We start from the raw sequence: 20189 nt of genomic DNA on the forward strand, positions 1-20189 counted from the left end.
CAAACAAACGATGGCGCGATACACATGCAGAGAAAGGTACAGAATATGAAAGCAGTAAAATTCTAAAGTATTGTAGCATCCCAGCCAAGTTGAAGCCTTTTTTGTTTTAAGTGACTGTTAGGTCCGACTGAGGGAGGGCGGAGTACAGCACGGAAGACTGATAGCGGGGTATTGATTGATGCAGTAAGGGGTGGGGGGTGAGACCCAGGGGAGGAGAGGTCGGAGAGGGTGCTAGAAAGTTGTGTTTGGGGTTACGAAGTCGGCGATTGTTCAAATAGAACTTTTGCAACATTTTATTACGTCAGATCGCATTAGCGCAAACAGAAGGTAATTAATCATCAGAACCAGGTGTAATTGAAAAAAACAGCAGGACAAATCGAGGTCAGAAATAAAAGGCAAAGCGTGGAAAACAAAGTCTTTTCGACTTCGCAACGTCATAAACACGTTCACAAACATTGGCGCTATACACATGCAGAGCAGATTATGAAAGCAGTGGAATCCGAAAGGCGCAAAAAAAAAAAAAAAGACGTATGCGCGAGATAGATAGATAGATAGATAGATAGATAGATAGATAGATAGATAGATAGATAGATAGATAGATAGATAGATAGATAGATAGATAGATAGATAGATACTTTATTAATCCCAAGGGGAAATTCACATACTCCAGCAGCAGCATACTGATACGAAAAACGAGGTCAGAAAGAAAAGACAGAGTAGAAAACAAAGTAAAACATCATAAAGAGGTTAAAAAAAGGGGGCCAAACACATGCAGAGCAGGTTAGAGATAATGAAAACTGGAGTTCAAAAGACTCAAGAAAAACGTAGGCGCAAAACACATGCAGAGTAAGATACAGAATATGAAAGCAGAAAACAACGACAGTGTCAAGAAAAAGAAAGTAAACATTGCATTAGCACAAACAAAGAGAAATGATTACTCGGAGAAATAACTAAAAGGTGAGTAGAGATCGAATATATGGACACAGGTGATGTCAGAAGTATGAAACTACTGTAAGGCTTTGAAGTTTAAGTCAGAGAATTTCAAAAACGGGCTTTACCTCACATGCATTTATTGGTTACTTTGCAAAAAAAATTATTAACTGCTGATGATGTTGATCGCTTTGTCTGTGCTGAAATTTCAGACAGAGAAACCTATCCTGAATTATGGTACAAAGTCATTAAACACATGTCTCACTGACCTCATTTAAAAGATTCAGCATATTGGGACCCGAAAGATTCCAAATATTGGTTTTATATAAGTTCTGAAATAACAGTGAAACTAACGAAATAGCAACAATTCAAAGAAAAAAAAAATCTTAAAAGTGTGTATCTGGAAAACCAAACACAGGGGTTGGCGAGCGAAGTCCCCTAGTATTATATATCTATATATCTATATATATATATATATATATATCTATATATATATATATATATATATATATATATATATATATATACATACATATTATATATTGTGACAGATAGGGGGCGCTGTCGTCCCCTTGAACCCTCAGACCAGACGCCAGACACCAGATAAAAAGTCCAACTAAATTAATTGCAATAAATGTGCACAAAGCACCCTCCACTCCGCAATACTCCAATAAACAATCCACAATCAATAAATCAATACAACAATCCTCCACTCCCAGCAGCTCAGTCACCCTTCCTCCCAACTCGGCTCACTGCTGGGATCTCCCACAGTCCTTTTATAGTCCATGACCTGGAAGTGCTTCTGATCCATGTGATTCTTAGCACTTCCAGGTCAGATCAAAACTCTTCTTTTCTTCACCCCGGAAGTATATCATCTCTTCCGTTCCCGTGATTGTGAAGTACTTCCGGGCTATATGGAAAGTACAAGTCCCTGGGCCTCCCTGCAGCATCCCCTGGCGGCCCCCACGGTATCCAGCAGGGCTGGGAAGAAAAACTCCAAGGTCCATGTTGCTGGGAGGGCTCCATCTGGCGGCGTGGGGGTATTGGCCAGGAAGAACGGCCGGCCATATACCACTATATTATATATAAATAAATAAATAAATAAATAAATAAATAAAACATGCACATAAACACACTGTATATTTGCAAACATACACACACATTTTTACATGATTTGGAGTATATTTTACATGTCAATGCATCTGAAATGGGACTCGTGTTGCACACACATCAGCTTTTTTCTTGATAACTGAATAGGCATGCATGCGTGTAGATAGATAAGCATGCACCTTTAACCTAACACAGACACCCATATACATCTGTTTGTATGCAGATTCCCCAAATATTCAACAGCATGTGTACACATTGGCTAGAATCATTTTTTTTTTTTGTGAGCACTGTTAAATGTCGGCAGTCGAACTGCAAATGTCTGGCTTCTGTGGACTAAACAGGCTGCTTTCCCAACTGCTGCACATTTAGAGTCTGTCTGGTTTCCAACCCTAGCCGCTGGAAGGACTTCTTCCTAAATTATATTTTTAAATATTTGTCTACACTCTTCTCCTAGGTGTCACTTCTGCTTTTAACAGTATGGGCCATAACATCCCAGAGGAACCTGAAAAATTAAAGTGACTTAATTATTCTATTCTGTTTCTATTTTATTTCTATTCTCTAGCTTTCTGTGATGTGACAGAAGTGATACTGATGGTTCCTTCCTCATAGTCATTTGTTTGTTTCAATTTACTACTGGTTTGTATTTTTTTATTGCATTTTATTCTATTTATTTTATTTATGCTTATTGTATATTTTATTGTAAAGCACTTTGGTTACAGCATTACTGATGTTGTTTTAAATGTGCTCTATAAATAAATTGACAATTGACATTAATTGGGTGTCTGTTTCTGCTGGATGTGTCCAAACATCTTAGTCTGCACACAAATGAACCTCTTTAAGAGCTAATCTCATATTCTACTTTCTCTCTTTCCCTGTGGTACACACAATATAATCCATGCAGTTAGGCACACAAAATACACAATTGGGCTGGATCTTCATCCTTTGAGTAAAAACATGCTGCTTCCCCAGGATAACTAATTTACAATAATGTATGCTCAATACGTTATGCACATGATGTTAAGCTCAGAATAAAGAACATTACTGTACTCTATATACATCAAACATTCATAAGCTCATCATCTGCCTCATTGATGGTTTTGCATGGGTGTCTATATGTTTAATTCTGTTAATCATTAGATTCTTAAATAATCTCCATAACCTTTCCTTGAGGCTCATATTCTACAAAATGATTCTGTGCGACATGCTGAAAAAGCATTTTGGACAATAGACTAAACTTTGAATGTCTCATCTAAGCAATACTGAATACTTCCTTTTGTCTTTTTCAGAACTTCACCAGAGTTTATCCCTATACCTGCATCACCATCTTAAATGTTTGTATTTTTTGTAGATCAGTTTGATTGAGGTAATGTTTATATAGTCTTCTTCACTGAGTGTAGGCACAGAGTGTTGTGACAAGTTCTGGGCACTAGGAGTTGGAGACCCCTGCCCTATCCTGAAACATACAAATCTGTGCATTGAAAAGGAACAGGAAATGTGAATTTATGTCCATATACAGTATATGTATCTTAAAGGTAATTTCTGTGTATGGACGTCTATGTGAAGTGTTTGTAATAAGTAAGATCCCCACCCAGAGTGAGGAGTCGATCCTGGCTCTGATCGTGAGTCTGCTTTAGATTAAGCCCATTTGACAACATATGTTTAAATCTGGGAATATGAAAAAGGGAGAGAAGACAAAAGCCACATCTTGTCTTGTATCTGCTTGGCAGTGCTGTGAATGAAGGAGAAAGAAGCTGCCCTTTCATTGTCTGGAGAGGTGAACGTTTGCTGTTTAATTAATCTGAATAGCAGAGTGTTGACAAGCATTTTGACAGATAAAGAGATGTGACTCTGTGTACAATTAATCAATAATGCATTTGATTTTTGTTTGTGAAATATTACTCAAGTTTAAGGACATGAATTTTTTAATGCATAAAAGTCAAATAGTACTGAATTATCTTGCTTAATTTATAGGAGGTCCATGGGTTGTGTCAAACTGCATACTATTATTTGTACTATGATATTTACAGCTAAACAGTTATACCAAACTTGCTTAGTAATGTAAAAGGGCATTATCAGAGTCATGACTGCATTGCTAACGATAAAAACACAGCTAACTCAGGGTAACCAACAAAGCAATTAGGCTTTCAATTTATAAAGAGGGAGGGAGAAGAAAAGAAAGTGACTTGACAGTGGAAAACCACCTCTGTGCACAATGACGGACAAGCAAACCTGGATTCACGTAGCACTTCCTATCAAGAGACTACAGAATCAGTATGTTTCGGAGGCTTTCTCAAAAAAATCCAGAGAGACAAGTGGATTCCTGCAGCTTACTTTCACGAGTCGATGTACACAAACAAAGGATTCTGGTAGCTGGGCCTAACAAGCCAACACAGCTCTCGTGGAGCCATGACAGACCAGCAAATTAATGAAGCTGTTACTAACAAGTACAGACAGTCTGGTAACTGTATCTTACAAGCTATCATATACAAGAGAATTTATTTAGCTGTAATTAAGATGTCATTAAAGTTCAACAAAATTATAAAGTTAGAAAAATACTCCAGTATAGACATAACTGAAGCTGAAAGTCAACAAAGACGCACACAGCTGAAGTCTTATAGGTTTGTCGAACAGGTGGTTACAGACATTGATGATGTTGCGACTAACAAGTCCACAGAGACAGATTCCAGTAGTTGTCTCTAACAGTACACCACAGATAAGTTAATTCTTGGAGCTGTCTCTAGCAGACCCATAAGGACAATTCAAGGTCCTTTATTTGTCACATACACAGTTATAAAAGTACAGCATGTGGTGAAATGTGCCCTGAATCAGCTATGAGACTCTGCAATAAAGTTAACAAATGGATCATTTAAAGTAAATTAAATTGAATTAAAATTAAAAAAAGTCTGATTCCTGAGGACAACTGCATTATGGTACCTGTTTCCTACGGGTCATCACATGTCTCTTACATCTCCTACAAACTAACAATATTAGGAAGATCATCAAATATTTTATAGAGACAGATAAACAGGTAGGTGTGAAAACAAGTTATTTCAGACAGACAATTTAGTCTCTTACAAGCCATTCAAGGCCAAAATAAAGTGTTAATAAATTATATAAAGATTTCAACAGCCACCCCAAACAAATGAGTACAATGATAGATGCAAAGCCATCTGTAACGAGCCACCCTGACACAATAAAGATTTTTGTAGCTATCTCTTCCTTATTACAGACTGAAACAATTGCTAATTTGTCAAAATACCACCTTATGGACACACAAAAATGTAGTTGTTGAGAACAAGTTATCACAGAAATACAAAATAATTCTGGTACAACTCTCTCTAACAAGTCACTATAGAACTTTAGAATTGCATTCTGGTAGCTCTTTCTAATTAGTCATTAAAAACAAGAAAATAAATTAAGCTGATCCTAACAAGCTCACATACACAGATCCTAGTAGCTGTGTCTAACAAGTCGCTGCAAGCATACAACTAAATTCTCTAAGCTGTCCCCAAAAAGCCCACTCTGGCAGATTCTTGTAAATGTTTTAAATACTGTACACAAGTCACTAGAGACAGACAACTGAAATTTAGTAGCTGTCTCTAACAAACAACTATTTACTGTACTACCAGATGAATGAAGCTGTTGATAACAAGGTCAAACAGTTGCATTGATTCAGTAAGATATCGCCAACAATCCATCATAGACGAGAGAAATGGTGATAGTGGTCTCTAGTATACCTTCACAAGCAGACAAATGAATGCTAGAAGCTGCCAAAAGGCCCAAACCAACATACAGCATTCCTGTAGCCATTTCTAGCAAGTCATTACAGAGAGACAACTGAAGTTGATAGCTATCTTTAACAAACCATCATAAACTAGCAGGTTATAGGTGGATACCTGGATTTAGTTGGATACCTCCAACATGCACTTACAGATAAGTCAGATTGTTATAGGTGTTAGTAGCATGTCATTACAAGCAGACAAATAAATGGTACAGGATGCCACTAAAAAGACCACACAGGCAGATTCCTGTAGGTTTCTTAAAAACATCATTATAAAGAAAAAAAAAACTGATTTATGATAGCGGTCTCTAGTAAGCCATTACAGACAAGTAAATGAATTAAGCTGCCATGAATAAGTTCACAAAGACAAACAAGCTTCAGTACCTGTCTTTTACAAACAAGCATCTGAATTCTGGCAGCAGACTCCATATAGCCCACATAGATAGATTCCTGTAGCTGACTCTGTCTGTCTGTCTGTCTATAAAGACTTAGGCCCAGCCCACACTATAATGTTTCCTTTTAATTACTCAATTAAATTAATTAATTTATTTTCTACTGATTTTATTAAAAGCAAGTAACATTCCATACAAACAAGTCAAATGTAACAAGACTAAGTTCAATTCAACTCCCACCCAAGAGAAAGAGAGGAAGGCCAACAGCCAGAGTAAAACTTTTAGTAGAGAGAGAGAGAGATACTTTATTAATCCCAAGGGGAAATTCACAGTAGAAAAGAGGGAAGAGAACGTTATTGTTTACATCCTGACAGGTTTTAAAAAACTTTACACATTATGTAAAATAAAAGTAAACACTTTATTTTAACTGGTATGGCAAGCGCTGTGAACATTTGCCAATATCTGAAAATTATTTTTGTGATCTCTTAAAAATCCATTAAAGATATCTGATAGCATGATTATTTCAAAATATCAGCATCTTTTCAGATATCTCAGATTTTATCTCAGTTTTTTTCTTTTTTTTATGTTTCCTTTTAAAAATGCAGACATTAATCTCCATTTTTGCCTTTAGTCTATACTACACCAGCATTTCGACCCTTGATAATGCTCTCTGGAGCTGTATACTTCCAATAATGCAGCCTCAGAGTTGTGGTGTGGATGGGCAAAAATGTGGTTTTTGTTTGTTTTTTTTGAAAACTCAGAATATAATTGTGCTCTTATTTGTTTGTGCTTATTATGTGGCCCTTCCCTCATTTGAATCCTGCTTGTCTCATTTTCTGACTGGTGACCCTTCATAGAAAAAAACATATTACAACAAGGCGAGCTTAGAGTTTCTTTTCATGGTGCTAGTTGTGTTGCTTACCTGTATGCATCTAAATTGTGTTTCGAACAGTCTTATTGCTGCAAGCATGCACAAAAGGCAAATTTACTGATTGCTACAGCTATGCGATAAATCCTGTGGGCCGCAGCATTACCATCCCTTTGAGGACTGTCAGTTTTAGTAAGAAGCCTATGCTGCGTGCATGCCAAATGTAGGCCGATGACTACATCATATGCATTTTTGGTTATTTTAGTATGGATGGAGATAGTTACATAAACTATGTAAAAAAGACTGTGTGGACAGAGATATTAAAAAAAAAAAACAATTTTTAAATGGAAATGTAGTACTGTGAACTTAGCCTTAATTCTGATCTCTAGTAAGCTATTACAGACTAACAAATTAATGAAGTTGATAAAACAAGTACAAGCAAACACTTCTTGGTAACAATATCTGACAAGCTATTATAGGGTCAAGCTTCTCAATTTATCACCAACCTCCTTCAGAACTACACCTCTGGCTGTGCTCCGAGATCTGCTCAGTTATATTTTGGTTCCTTGTACCAGACTGAAGATGCATAGGGGTCACACATTTCAGGCCATCGGTCTTCCACTGATGTTGAGACCAGCAGATTCTACTGAATTGTTGAAGTGTCAACTTAAGATGCATCTATTTAGGCAGGCATTGGGTAGTGCCCGAAATTGTCCTTGTTTTAAATGTTGCTTTGATATTTAATTTTATTCTACATTGTATTGTTCAGCACTTTTGTGACTTTTGTCTATGATAGGTACTTTATTAATATTACTTACTTATGCAAGGCAAATTAAATTTGCCATCTCTAAGATGTCATTACAGACCAACACATTTATAAAGTTACCAAAATACTCCAACACAAGCAAAACCGTGTCTATCTATACATCAAGAGAGACACACAACTGAATTCTGGTAGCTCTATCTAACAAGCGACCACAGAGATTCATGATGTTGCCATTAACAAGTCCGCAGAGACAGATTCCTAAAGCTGTCTGTAACAAGTAACTACACAAAGATCACTGAATTTTGGTGGCTGTCTCTAATAAGCCATTGCAGACAAGCAAATCAATGAACCTCACACTAATGAACCTAAACCGAAAGGCAAATAAACAGAGACCAATCTCTAACAAATCGTTAAAGACCATCACCCTCTGAGAAGTGTCACTAAAATAGCCTGTACAGACTGAAACACAGAAGCATGTTGATAAAAACAATTAAAGAAAGGCAGCTGAATTCAGCTAGCTGTCTCCAACAAGCCCACAGACGCTAGCAGGTTGATGAAGATGTCGAGATGAAGTTTAAGCAGGCAGTTCTTTTCCTGCAGTTGTCTCTAACAAGCGAGCACAAACAGACAAATACTGCTCTCATTATCAGACACACCAGCAGACTTTAGCAACTATCTAAAATAAAAATACACAGTTAACCTTTTGTAACAAGCCACTAAACACAGATTACACATTTAGGTTATCATTATCTACCATTAAATATAAGTACACTCAATTAAAAAAAAATAATTAAAGGAGTGATTTATTTATGGAGAAAATGAAGTAAAGCTTACTGTCATGTCCAGAGTTGAGAAGGTGCTCGCCCAGGTCGCAGCCGAACACCCGCTCCCTCAGAATCCCGCGTTGCTTCAGTTTCTGCTTCGTGGGACGAGACTTCATGAATGTGCGCAGGAAAGTGATGAGCTTCCCGTGCTTTTTAGACACTGTTGGGAACAAAGAAAAATATGCTCATGGCCACAGTACCAGGAAAATGCAATGAAAACTAACCTCACATCTGCTATAAAACTGTGTCAGACAATTCAGAAAACAAAAAAATGGTTATCGTTAATGGTTATCAAATATGTTACATTATTACACAAATAAGTGCAAGTTAAGGAAATTTGATGACTCTAAATTGGCTCCACTGTGAGTATGTGTAGGTGTAACCCCAGTTTGTCTAGTGTGCTTCCCACCTTGCACCCAATAAGGCTGGGATTGGTCCAGCCTGTGCAACCCTGAACTGGATTAAACTGGTTTTATAATGAACATAACACATAATGAATTTGTGCGCACCTAAAGCATGGGTGCTGGAGTCACAATTACAGCCAAAATGTTCCTCCATTTAACATTCCATCACTTCATTCATACTTGTATGGATAAAATATTTTGATGAAAAGACACTAACAGGTCATGGGAATCTGTAATAATAACACTCTTTAAGAAAAGTCAACCACCCATTTTCTAATCCACTTAACCAGTTTGGGGTCCCAGGAGGCAGGACCCTGTTATAACAACACTGACTGAAATACAATAATCCACCACATATGGAGCCAGTCCATTCATCACACACACACACACGCACACACACACCCATACACTCATTCACTCATGTGGGCCAGTTTATAGTTGGCAAATAAAATAACACACACATGTCCCACATGCAGAAGAAAAAGCCACATTGACATGGATAATATATGAAAACTATACATAAATGGTTCCCAGGCTGAGATTTGAATCCAAGACTTGGAGCTGAGAGGGAGAAGTACAAACCACTGCGCAACCTCTGGATATTGTGGGTATTATTACAATCTCTATTTTTATTACTTTTCATACTGAAATCCCAACAGACTGCGATTGCAATGGTCAAGTTCATCACACATTGGTATAGACTGGTTTGTTTCAACACCTCTGTCTTTTTTATTACTTCTGGGAAGTAATTTCTATCAGAAATGTCTGCAAGAATATATATTGCTGACAACACTGAAAACAAGTATCTGAACATCTAATCACTTTCTGTGCACCTTAAGTTTCAAAACCTTTTGTTGACTAAAAGATAACTAGTATTACTCTTAGCAACTGTGATACACTGACTGGCCAGAAAAAAAGTCACTGAGTTTAAAATAAGTAAATATTTATAAGCTAACAGTTACTGCAGTGATTAATATGTTTCAGCTGCCAATAATCCCTCAAACTTTAACAGATGCTGTGTGTATCTTCTCATTTCTTAAAGAACAATATCTGAAGATGTTTCTCTTGGTCATGGAAAAGATGTAACTTGCGTTTCAGAAGGGGCAAATCATTGGCCAGCATCAAGCAAAGAAAAAACAACTAAGTAGATTGTTGAAACTAATGGATAGTGGTAACCATTAACTTCATGGAAGAAACGTGGTCAGAAGAAAATCATGAATGGTGAACACTAAAACTCTTGGTGAAGTCAAATTGTAGAAAATTAAGTGAAGAACTCATGGCTATGTTTAGTAGTGAAAGTATGAGTATTTCCACATGCACAAGGTGAAGAGAACTTCTAGGATTGGGACTAAACAGCTCTGTAGCCAAAGAATAACCACTTGTTAGTGAGGCTAATTGGAAAAAATAACTTCAGTTTGCTAGGGACCATAAAGATTGGACTGTGGAGCAATGGAAAAAGTTCATGTGGCCTGATGAGTCCAGATCAACCCAATTCCAGAGCGATGGGCACATCAGGGTAAGAAGAAGCACACAAACCAATGGACCTGTCATGCACAGTGCCCAATGCACCATTTTCTGTAGACAGTGTTATGATCTGGGGTTCCTTCAATTGGTCTGGTCCAGGTTCAGCACCGTTATGTAGCAATAAAATAAAGTCAGCTGAGTTCCTGAATCAACTGAATGAACAGCTTGTCCCATCAATTGATTTTTTTCTTTCCTGATGGCATGGGCATATTCCTGGACAACAATGCCAAGATTCATTAGGCTCAAATTGTGAAAGAGTGGTTCAAGAAGCACGATGAATCATTTTTACACATGAATTGCCTACCACACCCCATAGAAAGTCTCTGGTATGTGGTGGAAAAGACTTTATAGAGTGGTTTGATTCTGTCATCGTCAGTTAAAGATCTTATTGAAAAATGAATGCAAATGTGGATGACACTAACTTTGAGACATTGCATAAGTTCATCAAAACAATGCCATGACTGATATGTGCTGTAATCAAACCTAAAGGTGATCTTATATTAAAGCGTGTGACATTTTTTTTATTGGCCAGGTAGTGTACTTAGTCTACAACAACAGAGATTTATTTTATAGATCCATAAACCCATAAGTCCTACAACATCCATTTTAGTCATGTATGTTTATTTCCTTACAATATGAATCTACTATCTGCAAAGGTGACACCTAAAGTTAAAGGTGTTGGACTTTAAGTCACAAGGTTGCTGACTACCAGCATTACCTCAGTTGAGTCACCTAACCTGTCTAGGCACTAAGTGTAGAAACCCAGAACAACTGCAGCATGCACTTTAAACAAAAGTGAGAGCTAAATAAAAGAGATGGCACTTGGCTGTTTACACCTCCACACTAAAATCAAGTCACATTTTGGAGAAAACCTCCACGAATTAGGATTTCTCCAGTTTAAGTTGTGTGGCTGGAAGATAAATAAATGAGGGAATGCATTCAAGAAAGAATTTTCGCTGGCTAAAACGTAAAGTTTCCAATTATATTCCTATTATTTCAACAAATTTCACAACAAGCTAGCTAGCTAAGTATACCACCTTACTTCATTACACAATGTCCATGTCTTCAAGCTGACTCTTAAGAAGTAAAAGCATGAACAGTCAGGAATGTGTTTGCGGTTTCTTTAGGAACACATGATTGAGCGTATGAGAAAAGGAAGGCAGGGGTTAGATAAAGATGATATAAACTACAATGAGTATACAAAGCACATTCACTCTAAGTTATTTTTATTAATGAATGTGAAAGAAAGAAAGAAAGAAAGAAAGAAAGAAAGAAAGAAAGAAAGAAAGAAAGAAAGAAAGAAAGAAAGAAAGAAAGAAAGAAAGAAAGAAAGAAAGAAAGATTATACAGAGGTGGTAAGAATGGACAAACTCAACTTATGGTGTGAACATTTCAAACCTGCACTGTGAGGATACAACATCACCCATAATAATATTATAACCAATTCCCAAAAAACATTAAAGCTAGGTTAATTGGTGATTCTCAACGAGCTCTGTGCGAGTGTGAATGTGTGCACAAGTGGACTCTGCAATGAATTGGCACGCCTGCATGCTTTGGTACGTATGTTGCTGTCAAAAATAGCTATTTAGAACCCAGCAGCACTCAAATGGGTTAAGTGGGTCTGGGAATGTAATAATAATAATGATAATCAACTTTCATACTTGGACTTGCACTTTTAATATTCTGCCCACATGTTGCTTGGCAGCATGGTAACAGAGTAATGACGGTTTTGTGACTGCTGTCAGGATCAAACATAACCAATAACCACTTTCCAGTTGACAAATGACTTCAGTGTTGACATGCTTTATATTTAACAAAGCATTGACAGCATATTTTATTTTAACATTGTATTTCTCTTGAAGTAAAAATAAATAAATAAACAAACAGAACCTAGCTTTTCTGGTTCGCTACTGTCGACAAAGGACTCCAAAAACAGAAAATCCCAATGCTCCTTGCAGCTCTGCATTGATGGCAAGCTGCAGCTTTTTTTGTCCATTTGTTACATAAAGGTGCACGCTGAAGTTTTAGCATGTGTAAGTCATTATTTCTCACCCAATAACAGGAGGAAACAAAAACACAAAAAAATAGGCATAAATGAGGCAAGGGAGTAAACCTGTTGTGTGGTATTCATTGCTATGAAATGGTACCAGACTAGTCTTTTGTTATGCTTTCAGGAACCATGGCTTGTATTTTGTACCGCTGTGAATGAGTAATCAAAACAAATGCAAATTTCTCCTTGTCATTTTACCACCACCACATCAAACCAACAGTGCCATTGCTGTCAATAACCTATTTTCATAAGGAACAAAATCATTAATTAATCTTTGCAATGGAAACAGCTACCTCCACAGTACATACACCACAAATAACCATTCTCACTCAACTGATACATTTCATAACTGGTGGTGTGAAACATTTTTCTTACAGCTAAAAAAAGTAACCAGAGGTTTCACACTGTGACAATGATGACATTGCTGTACACACACAAGCTATTAGCATAAAACCCATTATGTCGATTATTTAGTCTCCTAACTTCCCCAAAATGAATTTACCCATAATGCCAGGGTAGCTATGTACATAATTTAGCATAAACATCAGAATATGCTTAACATTCATGTCCAATCATAGTAACATGATCAACTTATCCATTTCCTGAATAGTCTAACCTGCCTGCAGCAGTGTCTAAGTTATTTCATGACTGAAGTAATCAAGGGAGGATTTTAGCCTACACCAAATAAAATCTATTCATCTATTAATCCTGCTTATCCTGAACCTGGTTGTGGGAGAAAATAGAGCATATCCCAGCAAGCATCAGGTGTAAGGTAGGAACAGTCCCTGGACAGGGCACCAGTCCATCACAGATTGGATGTGAAAATTCAGACATGCATACAATATATCCATATCCATTTATCCACTCATTTTCTGTTGTAGCTCATTCAATTCAGTGTTGTGAGTGCTGGAGCTACCCTGACAGTATCATTCATGAAGCAGGAACAAATTCTAGGAGGTGTACCAGGCCATCACAATCACGGATAAAGGGCCTCTTCAGAGCTACCAAATAACCTAAAACACATGTCTTTGGGATATAAGGGGAAACCATACTACTTGGAGAAAAATGCAAATGGAAAAATGTGCAAACTTCACATAGACCATGCCCCATAATTCAGACTCAGGACCCAACTATAAGAACCAGAAAGAAGTACCCTAAACACTGGGATTTACAGGTAAGCTTGAAGGCACTTTTACCTTCTTCTCCTACATACTATGTCACACTCCTACTTAATTCTTTTTTTAGGACCCCAAAAAGCACCACCATAACAACAAACCTAAAGACACCCTTTGATCTCATCCTGCCCTATTCTCACCATCCATTCCTTCGCTATAATTCCAACCTCTATTCCTCCCCTCACTAAGTCTTTTGGCTTCCTTGCTAAATATCCGGGACTGTGCACTAAATCATTTGTGGGTACTAAACTAAAGTGCTTGCATGCGAATGTTAAACAGGCAAACAGGCAACTGAATAGATGAAGGAAACATCTAGGACTAGAAATTCTATTGGAGAAGGTGCTTCCACACAGGTATGGTCATTGTGATAATTAAACAATCAACACCCCATCATGCATAAGATCCTACTGTATATAATCATATATATATATATATATATATATATATATATATATATATATATATATATATATATATATATATATATATATATATATATGGCAGTGCTAGTTGCTTACTACTCTAATTGCCATGCCTTAAAAATCCTTTGGTGACTTTGAGAGATGGCGGACTGTTATGACATATGGCAGAAACATCAGTGACAAACTCTGTTTTACTTGTTGATGTTTATGTAGACACAATGACTAAAATGATCCTGTCGTGGAAGTCAGAGAAAAAAGCATTGGCAACTGCAGACAACCATGTGTGAAGACGTTAATTTCTTAACCCTGATTTCATACTTTGATTTGAAAGGAAACACATACAAGCATACCAGATTTTCACTTGTTTATAATGCTTGTATTGCAACACCAAAGCTGTTATTGAGTCTAAATACACTTTTGCAAGTAACATGGTGTAAATAATGTAAGTAGCAGTCTACTAAGCTATGGAAAAGTCATCTGTTTAAAGAAGATGCTCTGTCCCTTATTGTAGACAAGCAGATGAGTGTATACTGTAGGTGCTTTCCCACTATAGGAACCTTTTTTCAAGAACCAGGGACTTTTGGAGTATTCCCACCGCAGGAATCTGGGCCAGTCATAGTTCCTGGTACTTTTTTTTTAGTTCATACTCCAAGATATGTACTTTTTATTAAACCAGGGACTGTGGTGGGTGGAGCTCAGGCGATAAATTTTGCTGAGTGGTTGACCACAAGCACTGGCGCCATTTTACAATTCTGTCAGTAGTTTGCCCTTTGGAGAAGATGTAGATGGAGCGCCGCACTTCACATTGCATCATTTTTCATAGTCACCTCCTAGCTGCACCATGGTCTCCCCCATGAAGTCACCTTTGGTTCAAAGCAATAAAGTGGGGGAGTCCAACGTGAACACCCGATTGTGCCACACTTTGCAACTCATCACTCTTCATAGTTGCCTTTCTGGTGCACTGTGCCATGCACTACATTAAACTAGTAATCTCCCCCATGATCAGCTTGAAAAAATAAGGTAGGGGTGTCCCCCGTTAACTCCCACTGGTGCTGCACTTTGCACTGCATCACTCTTCATAGCCACCTCACTGCTGCACCATGCCATACACCACATATTTTTCATAATGGCTACCGTTCCTGTTGTGTGGTGGGAATGCAACACACAAAAGTGGCCAGGGACCACAAGTTTCACAGGGCCTACATCATACTGTAAATGAACTCAATGGTTCCTGAAAGCAAAGTTCCTGCAGTGAGAAAACACCTCATTTGTGGGAGACATCAAATGACGTGCACTGGCCTGAATACTTGTTTCTCACAGCAAATGGTTTTGGTAGCTCCGTTATGGCATCAGGTATATTTTGATTCTCTTAGCAGTTAAAATTAATGCCAAAAATATGAACAAATTCTGACTGATTGTATTCATCCCAATGCCTTATTTAAGCTTCTTTATGACTTTGGAATCTTCTTGCATGACAATGCCTAAAATAGTTTACACTTTCAAAACCATGACCAAGATGCAAATCGGATAGTATGGTAATGTGAGATTCTTGATCAGTCCCTGGGGTGCTGCCTCCATCACCAAAATACCAAACAACAGAAGCTTTTACAAAAGAATGTGTTTTTTAATCTTTGCAAAGTAGCTAGACAGTTGTAAAACTGTTTCCTAAAACTATGGATGCTCCGATTGATTGGCCGCCAATCGAAATCAGACGATTTTCACTATAAAAAGACTTTTTTACGATAATTTAGTTGCAGTGCTCCTTTATGCAAAGTATTACTGTAGTTGAGCCAAAGTGCGGTCTTTTTATTTTTTCCTTTTGCAGCAAACGTCCTGCAGTGTAAACAAAGAGCAGCGAATGGAAGCTTGTTTTATCAGTGAACAAGAGGCGATTAGTATATTAGTCTCTACGTTAAAGAAAGCGGAGTATGTGAGGGTGCGGGTCCTGCTCCTTGCTCCCTCTCCCAGTTTTGAAAGCATCTTGAACCCAACACCGTCGATAGTCATGACCGAGATTAGCTATGCAATGAGGACACCACACGAAGGAAGGGGAAGGGGCAAAGTGCAACTGCTTTTATTAAAACAAACCAAAACAAAAGTGTCCAAATAAATAGTGCAGTGATTCAAATATAATCCTTAAATAAATAATCCATAGAACGAGGTGAAAATTGGAGGTCAAAATCCAATAAAAAATTCTTTAAAACGAAGTTAAAATCCATCAGGCTGGAAACAGTCCCTTTTTACAAACCCGATGCCTTCTCCTTTTTAGCTGGCGGCTCCCCTGCTTCTCCCATACGGACCCTGCAACAGGGGAGTCGCCCTATCCACAGGTGCAGCTGACCTTACTTCTGGTCTGGTTGCCTTCTGTCCCCTGGCTACGTACAGCTCTCTTACCAGACCAAGACTTGGCTTCCCCAGCGACCAGGATGGTCACACTGGGGCTTTCCATCTCAAGCCTCTTCGACGAGTTATCCATACTGCTGGTCACTCCAACTCCTCAAAACCACTCAGCTGGAGCAACCACTTCCAACTGCCCCCCACCAAGTGTCGGCCATACACTACTCCTTAGGGGCTCTCTTTCCAAGTGTGTGCCTGCCTTCAGCGATCCTTCTCTCTCTTCCTCGCTTGCGCTGCATCGGCTCTTAATGTCCCCAGCTTTCTTCTCCCTTAACCTTTGTACTGTCTGTTTTCTTTTTTCACCCCATTCCACACTCACGCTTCCATCTATTTTATGTGGGGATGTTGCATAGGTGTGGCAATTAGCAGCTCGCGGCATCAATTATGGAGACGGGCGATTCCACAACTGTGCATATAAGTATGGCAATGCCCGTGCCACATCGCGCCTGGGAACTGCTGCCTCCATGATACCACACCCCTCCTTAAAGCGGTAAGTGTGACGATTATTTATTTAAAAACTGACCATCCATTTGGAGCCGAGGACCTGCTATATATCAGAGTAATAAACTGGAAAAAAAGTAATCAGAGAATTCCTTCTGTTCAACTAGACAAACAACAAGAAAAGCTACTTTAACGGATTCAAACCTTTATTTTATCCTTTAAATTAAAGCAGACACCACTTGAAGCAGCTGAAACTTTTAATTGGAAAAAGAAAAAGATAAAGACAAATTTGAAACTGCTGCTAAGTAAACAATAGGTTTTTTCTTTTTAGATTTATACTGTGTATATTATAGAGGATAGATTTTGGTAAGAAGTAAATACTACCTAATTAAAATAGCAATCCATATTTTATAATTACACCTCAAGATTTCTGAATGTCTAGCTGATACACTGAAGAAAAAAAAACACACCTGTATAAATATAGTAAAAAGTATATTTTAACAGCAAAAAGATGTAGTGCAATTAATGACTTAAAATAACTAAAATGTATAAGTGCATGTACAGTATAATTTATATTTAAGCAGCATTTAATTGCCAATATCAAATTATTGATTGTGTAAGAAAATATATATACATTTTTTGTTGTTAGAGAAATGGTGAAAACTGCTGTTTTTAAATAAGCCTTGATTCAGACAGGTACATTGCAAAAAAAAGCTAAACATTATGACAGCTTGTAATTATGAGAAGCATTTTATTTATTTATTTATTTTTTATGCCATATGAATTATGGATAAATATTTGTCAGAATCAGTATCAGAATCATCCCATCAAAGTAACATGAAGTTGGTGATCGGTATTGTCTTAAAAAACCTGAGCAGAACATCCCAACCTAAAAGCTTAGATCCTTTGCTAGTGCAAGTTCAGGTAACACTACAGCTAAAGGAAAACACTTCAGCTGCTCCTAAAAGTAGGTGACTGCTGCAAAAGAATCACAGCAGGTTCTGAGCCACAAGGTGTAATGGCAGCCAATTACAAGGGTGGAATTTGTCGAAACGTATTCACTCTTTGTAGAGAAGGCAAACAAAGAAAAGAAAGAAATAAACTATATATATATATATATATATATATATATATATATATATATATATATATATATATATATATATACACACACACACTGTATATATTATAAACACACATATACTGCATAATGGTTTCTATGTTTTAACAACAATAATAATATACCTCCATTCAAACATTTTAAGCTAAAGTATTCCTTGTGTAATTGCACCTTCACACACCTCTCCAGCCCAAGCTCCATAACAGGAATTTTGTGCTTTTAATTATCCTTCTAACATTCCCAAGGACATGCAGGTGTGATTAACTGAAGAATACAAACAGGTCACCTACAAACACGGCTGTGTGTGCGGGGTACCTGTATGCCCTCATCCATAGCAGCTTCCTGTCTCACAAAAGATGATACTAAGATAGACATTGACTTTGCGTAAACATGAATTGCTTTACAGTCATTAGGTGTTATGTTAGTTATCTTGACTGCATGTTAAAGGACAACACAAGCACTATTTTGAACACACTTGCTTAAAGTAGACCTAATGTGCAAAAATAAATTACCAGCAGGTGACAGTGGGTAGTTTGAGTGGCTGCCTATTACGTTGTAAATGCAAAGTTTACATCATTCATTGTTTTAGACTATTTCAGTGTCAGTGATTATGAATGTGGGCCTCTATCACAGGGGGAAAAATGATAAATTTCTACAGTATGATAACTGAGTAGTACTAGGGTGTTGTACCGTGTTAGCAAGATTACATCTTGCCTGAAGAAGGGGCCTGAGTTGCCTCGAAAGCTTGCATATCGTAATCTTTTTAGTTAGCCAATAAAAGGTGTCATTTTGCTTGGCTTTTCTCTATGATAATTGAGAATATTTTGACTTTAACCATTTAAACTGAAGCACACATTTTAGTATTTCAAATATATGCCCCAACTATTCTTGTGTATTATATACTTCGACGTCATAAAGTAATCATTACATTTCATATGAATACCCCAAATTAGGGCAGCTAATACTAATTCAGAGTTTTTAAATGTTGTTTTATTACTCTCAGTAAACAACTGTAAAGTACTTCTTGCTTACTTTTCAGTTCATTTTTAATTCCTAAAAAGCTTGCACTTTGGCACACTTACAAAGAGTTTTGGAATCAATGATATTTTACTTCTCTTCAGTTAAATACTGAATGCTTATTTTCCTTAAAGTTACTCAACATGCTTCAAGGCACCATAAAATTTATTTAGTCAATATTTATGGTAAGATCAAAAGGAATGAAAAATATCTAATTATCCTGATTTGGGAGTGTAAATGAGAAACACTTAACCCTGTACAAATAACACTTCATGCTTGACAGATTGTTTGCTCGTTTGGCCCAAATCATAAAACAAAAGATGAGTGACAACCCATATTTAGTGGCGAACAGGCATTTTCATTCTTGTTTAAAGGGAGAACCACAACACAGTTTCATTACGTCAGCTATACCACCTCTCTCTCTCCTCCCCTCCCACGTCTGAAAACAAAAAAGGCTTTGGAAGTGAATCATAAAAGACATTAAGTTTGGGTGAAAGTGGTGTAGGGAATGGCCGTAGTATTGTGTTAACAGACTGCATTCTGTTCAGTAGTAGTGCTTTTAAAATTTCAAAAATTGTCAAAAAATCATGGAACAAGGCTATAAACGAAATGCCATTTTTAATAACTTTAATAGAATGAGCTTGTAGCTTTTTTCCACCCCAAGTACTTTCACACATAAGGAATTTCATCTCATTATCTCAGACCATTTTTCCTTGTGAGAATCATGGTGGCAGAAGGCCAATTAACAACCAAACTATTGCAGAAGAGAAAGGTGGAAAAAAAAAAAAAACATTGAAGTAAAACGTTGGATTGCACATAGTTCTGGTTTTTGAGTACTCAAGGTTTTCTAGTGAAATACATCTCAAAGTAGAACCTGATTATTTTAATCAATGTTATAATGCTTAATGAGGTTTTACATTTAGCACTCTATATAAAATATGGTTTCATACCTTGCTTGTATTGTCATT

General features: G+C 37.2%; 1 protein-coding gene across 1 annotated transcript in view; it reads right to left on the reverse strand.

Annotated features, from left to right (window-relative positions):
- The window catches only part of arhgap32b (Rho GTPase activating protein 32b), a 599869-nt gene that overhangs the window by 60020 nt on the left and 519660 nt on the right, over positions 1–20189 (reverse strand). The window contains exon 13 of the mRNA XM_051932371.1: positions 8682–8831. Coding sequence (XP_051788331.1) covers positions 8682–8831 — 150 coding nt within the window. The remainder of the gene's footprint in view (positions 1–8681; positions 8832–20189) is intronic.

Source organism: Erpetoichthys calabaricus, chromosome 9, assembly GCF_900747795.2.
Source record: "Erpetoichthys calabaricus chromosome 9, fErpCal1.3, whole genome shotgun sequence".
NCBI classification, from domain to species: Eukaryota; Metazoa; Chordata; class Cladistia; order Polypteriformes; family Polypteridae; genus Erpetoichthys; species Erpetoichthys calabaricus.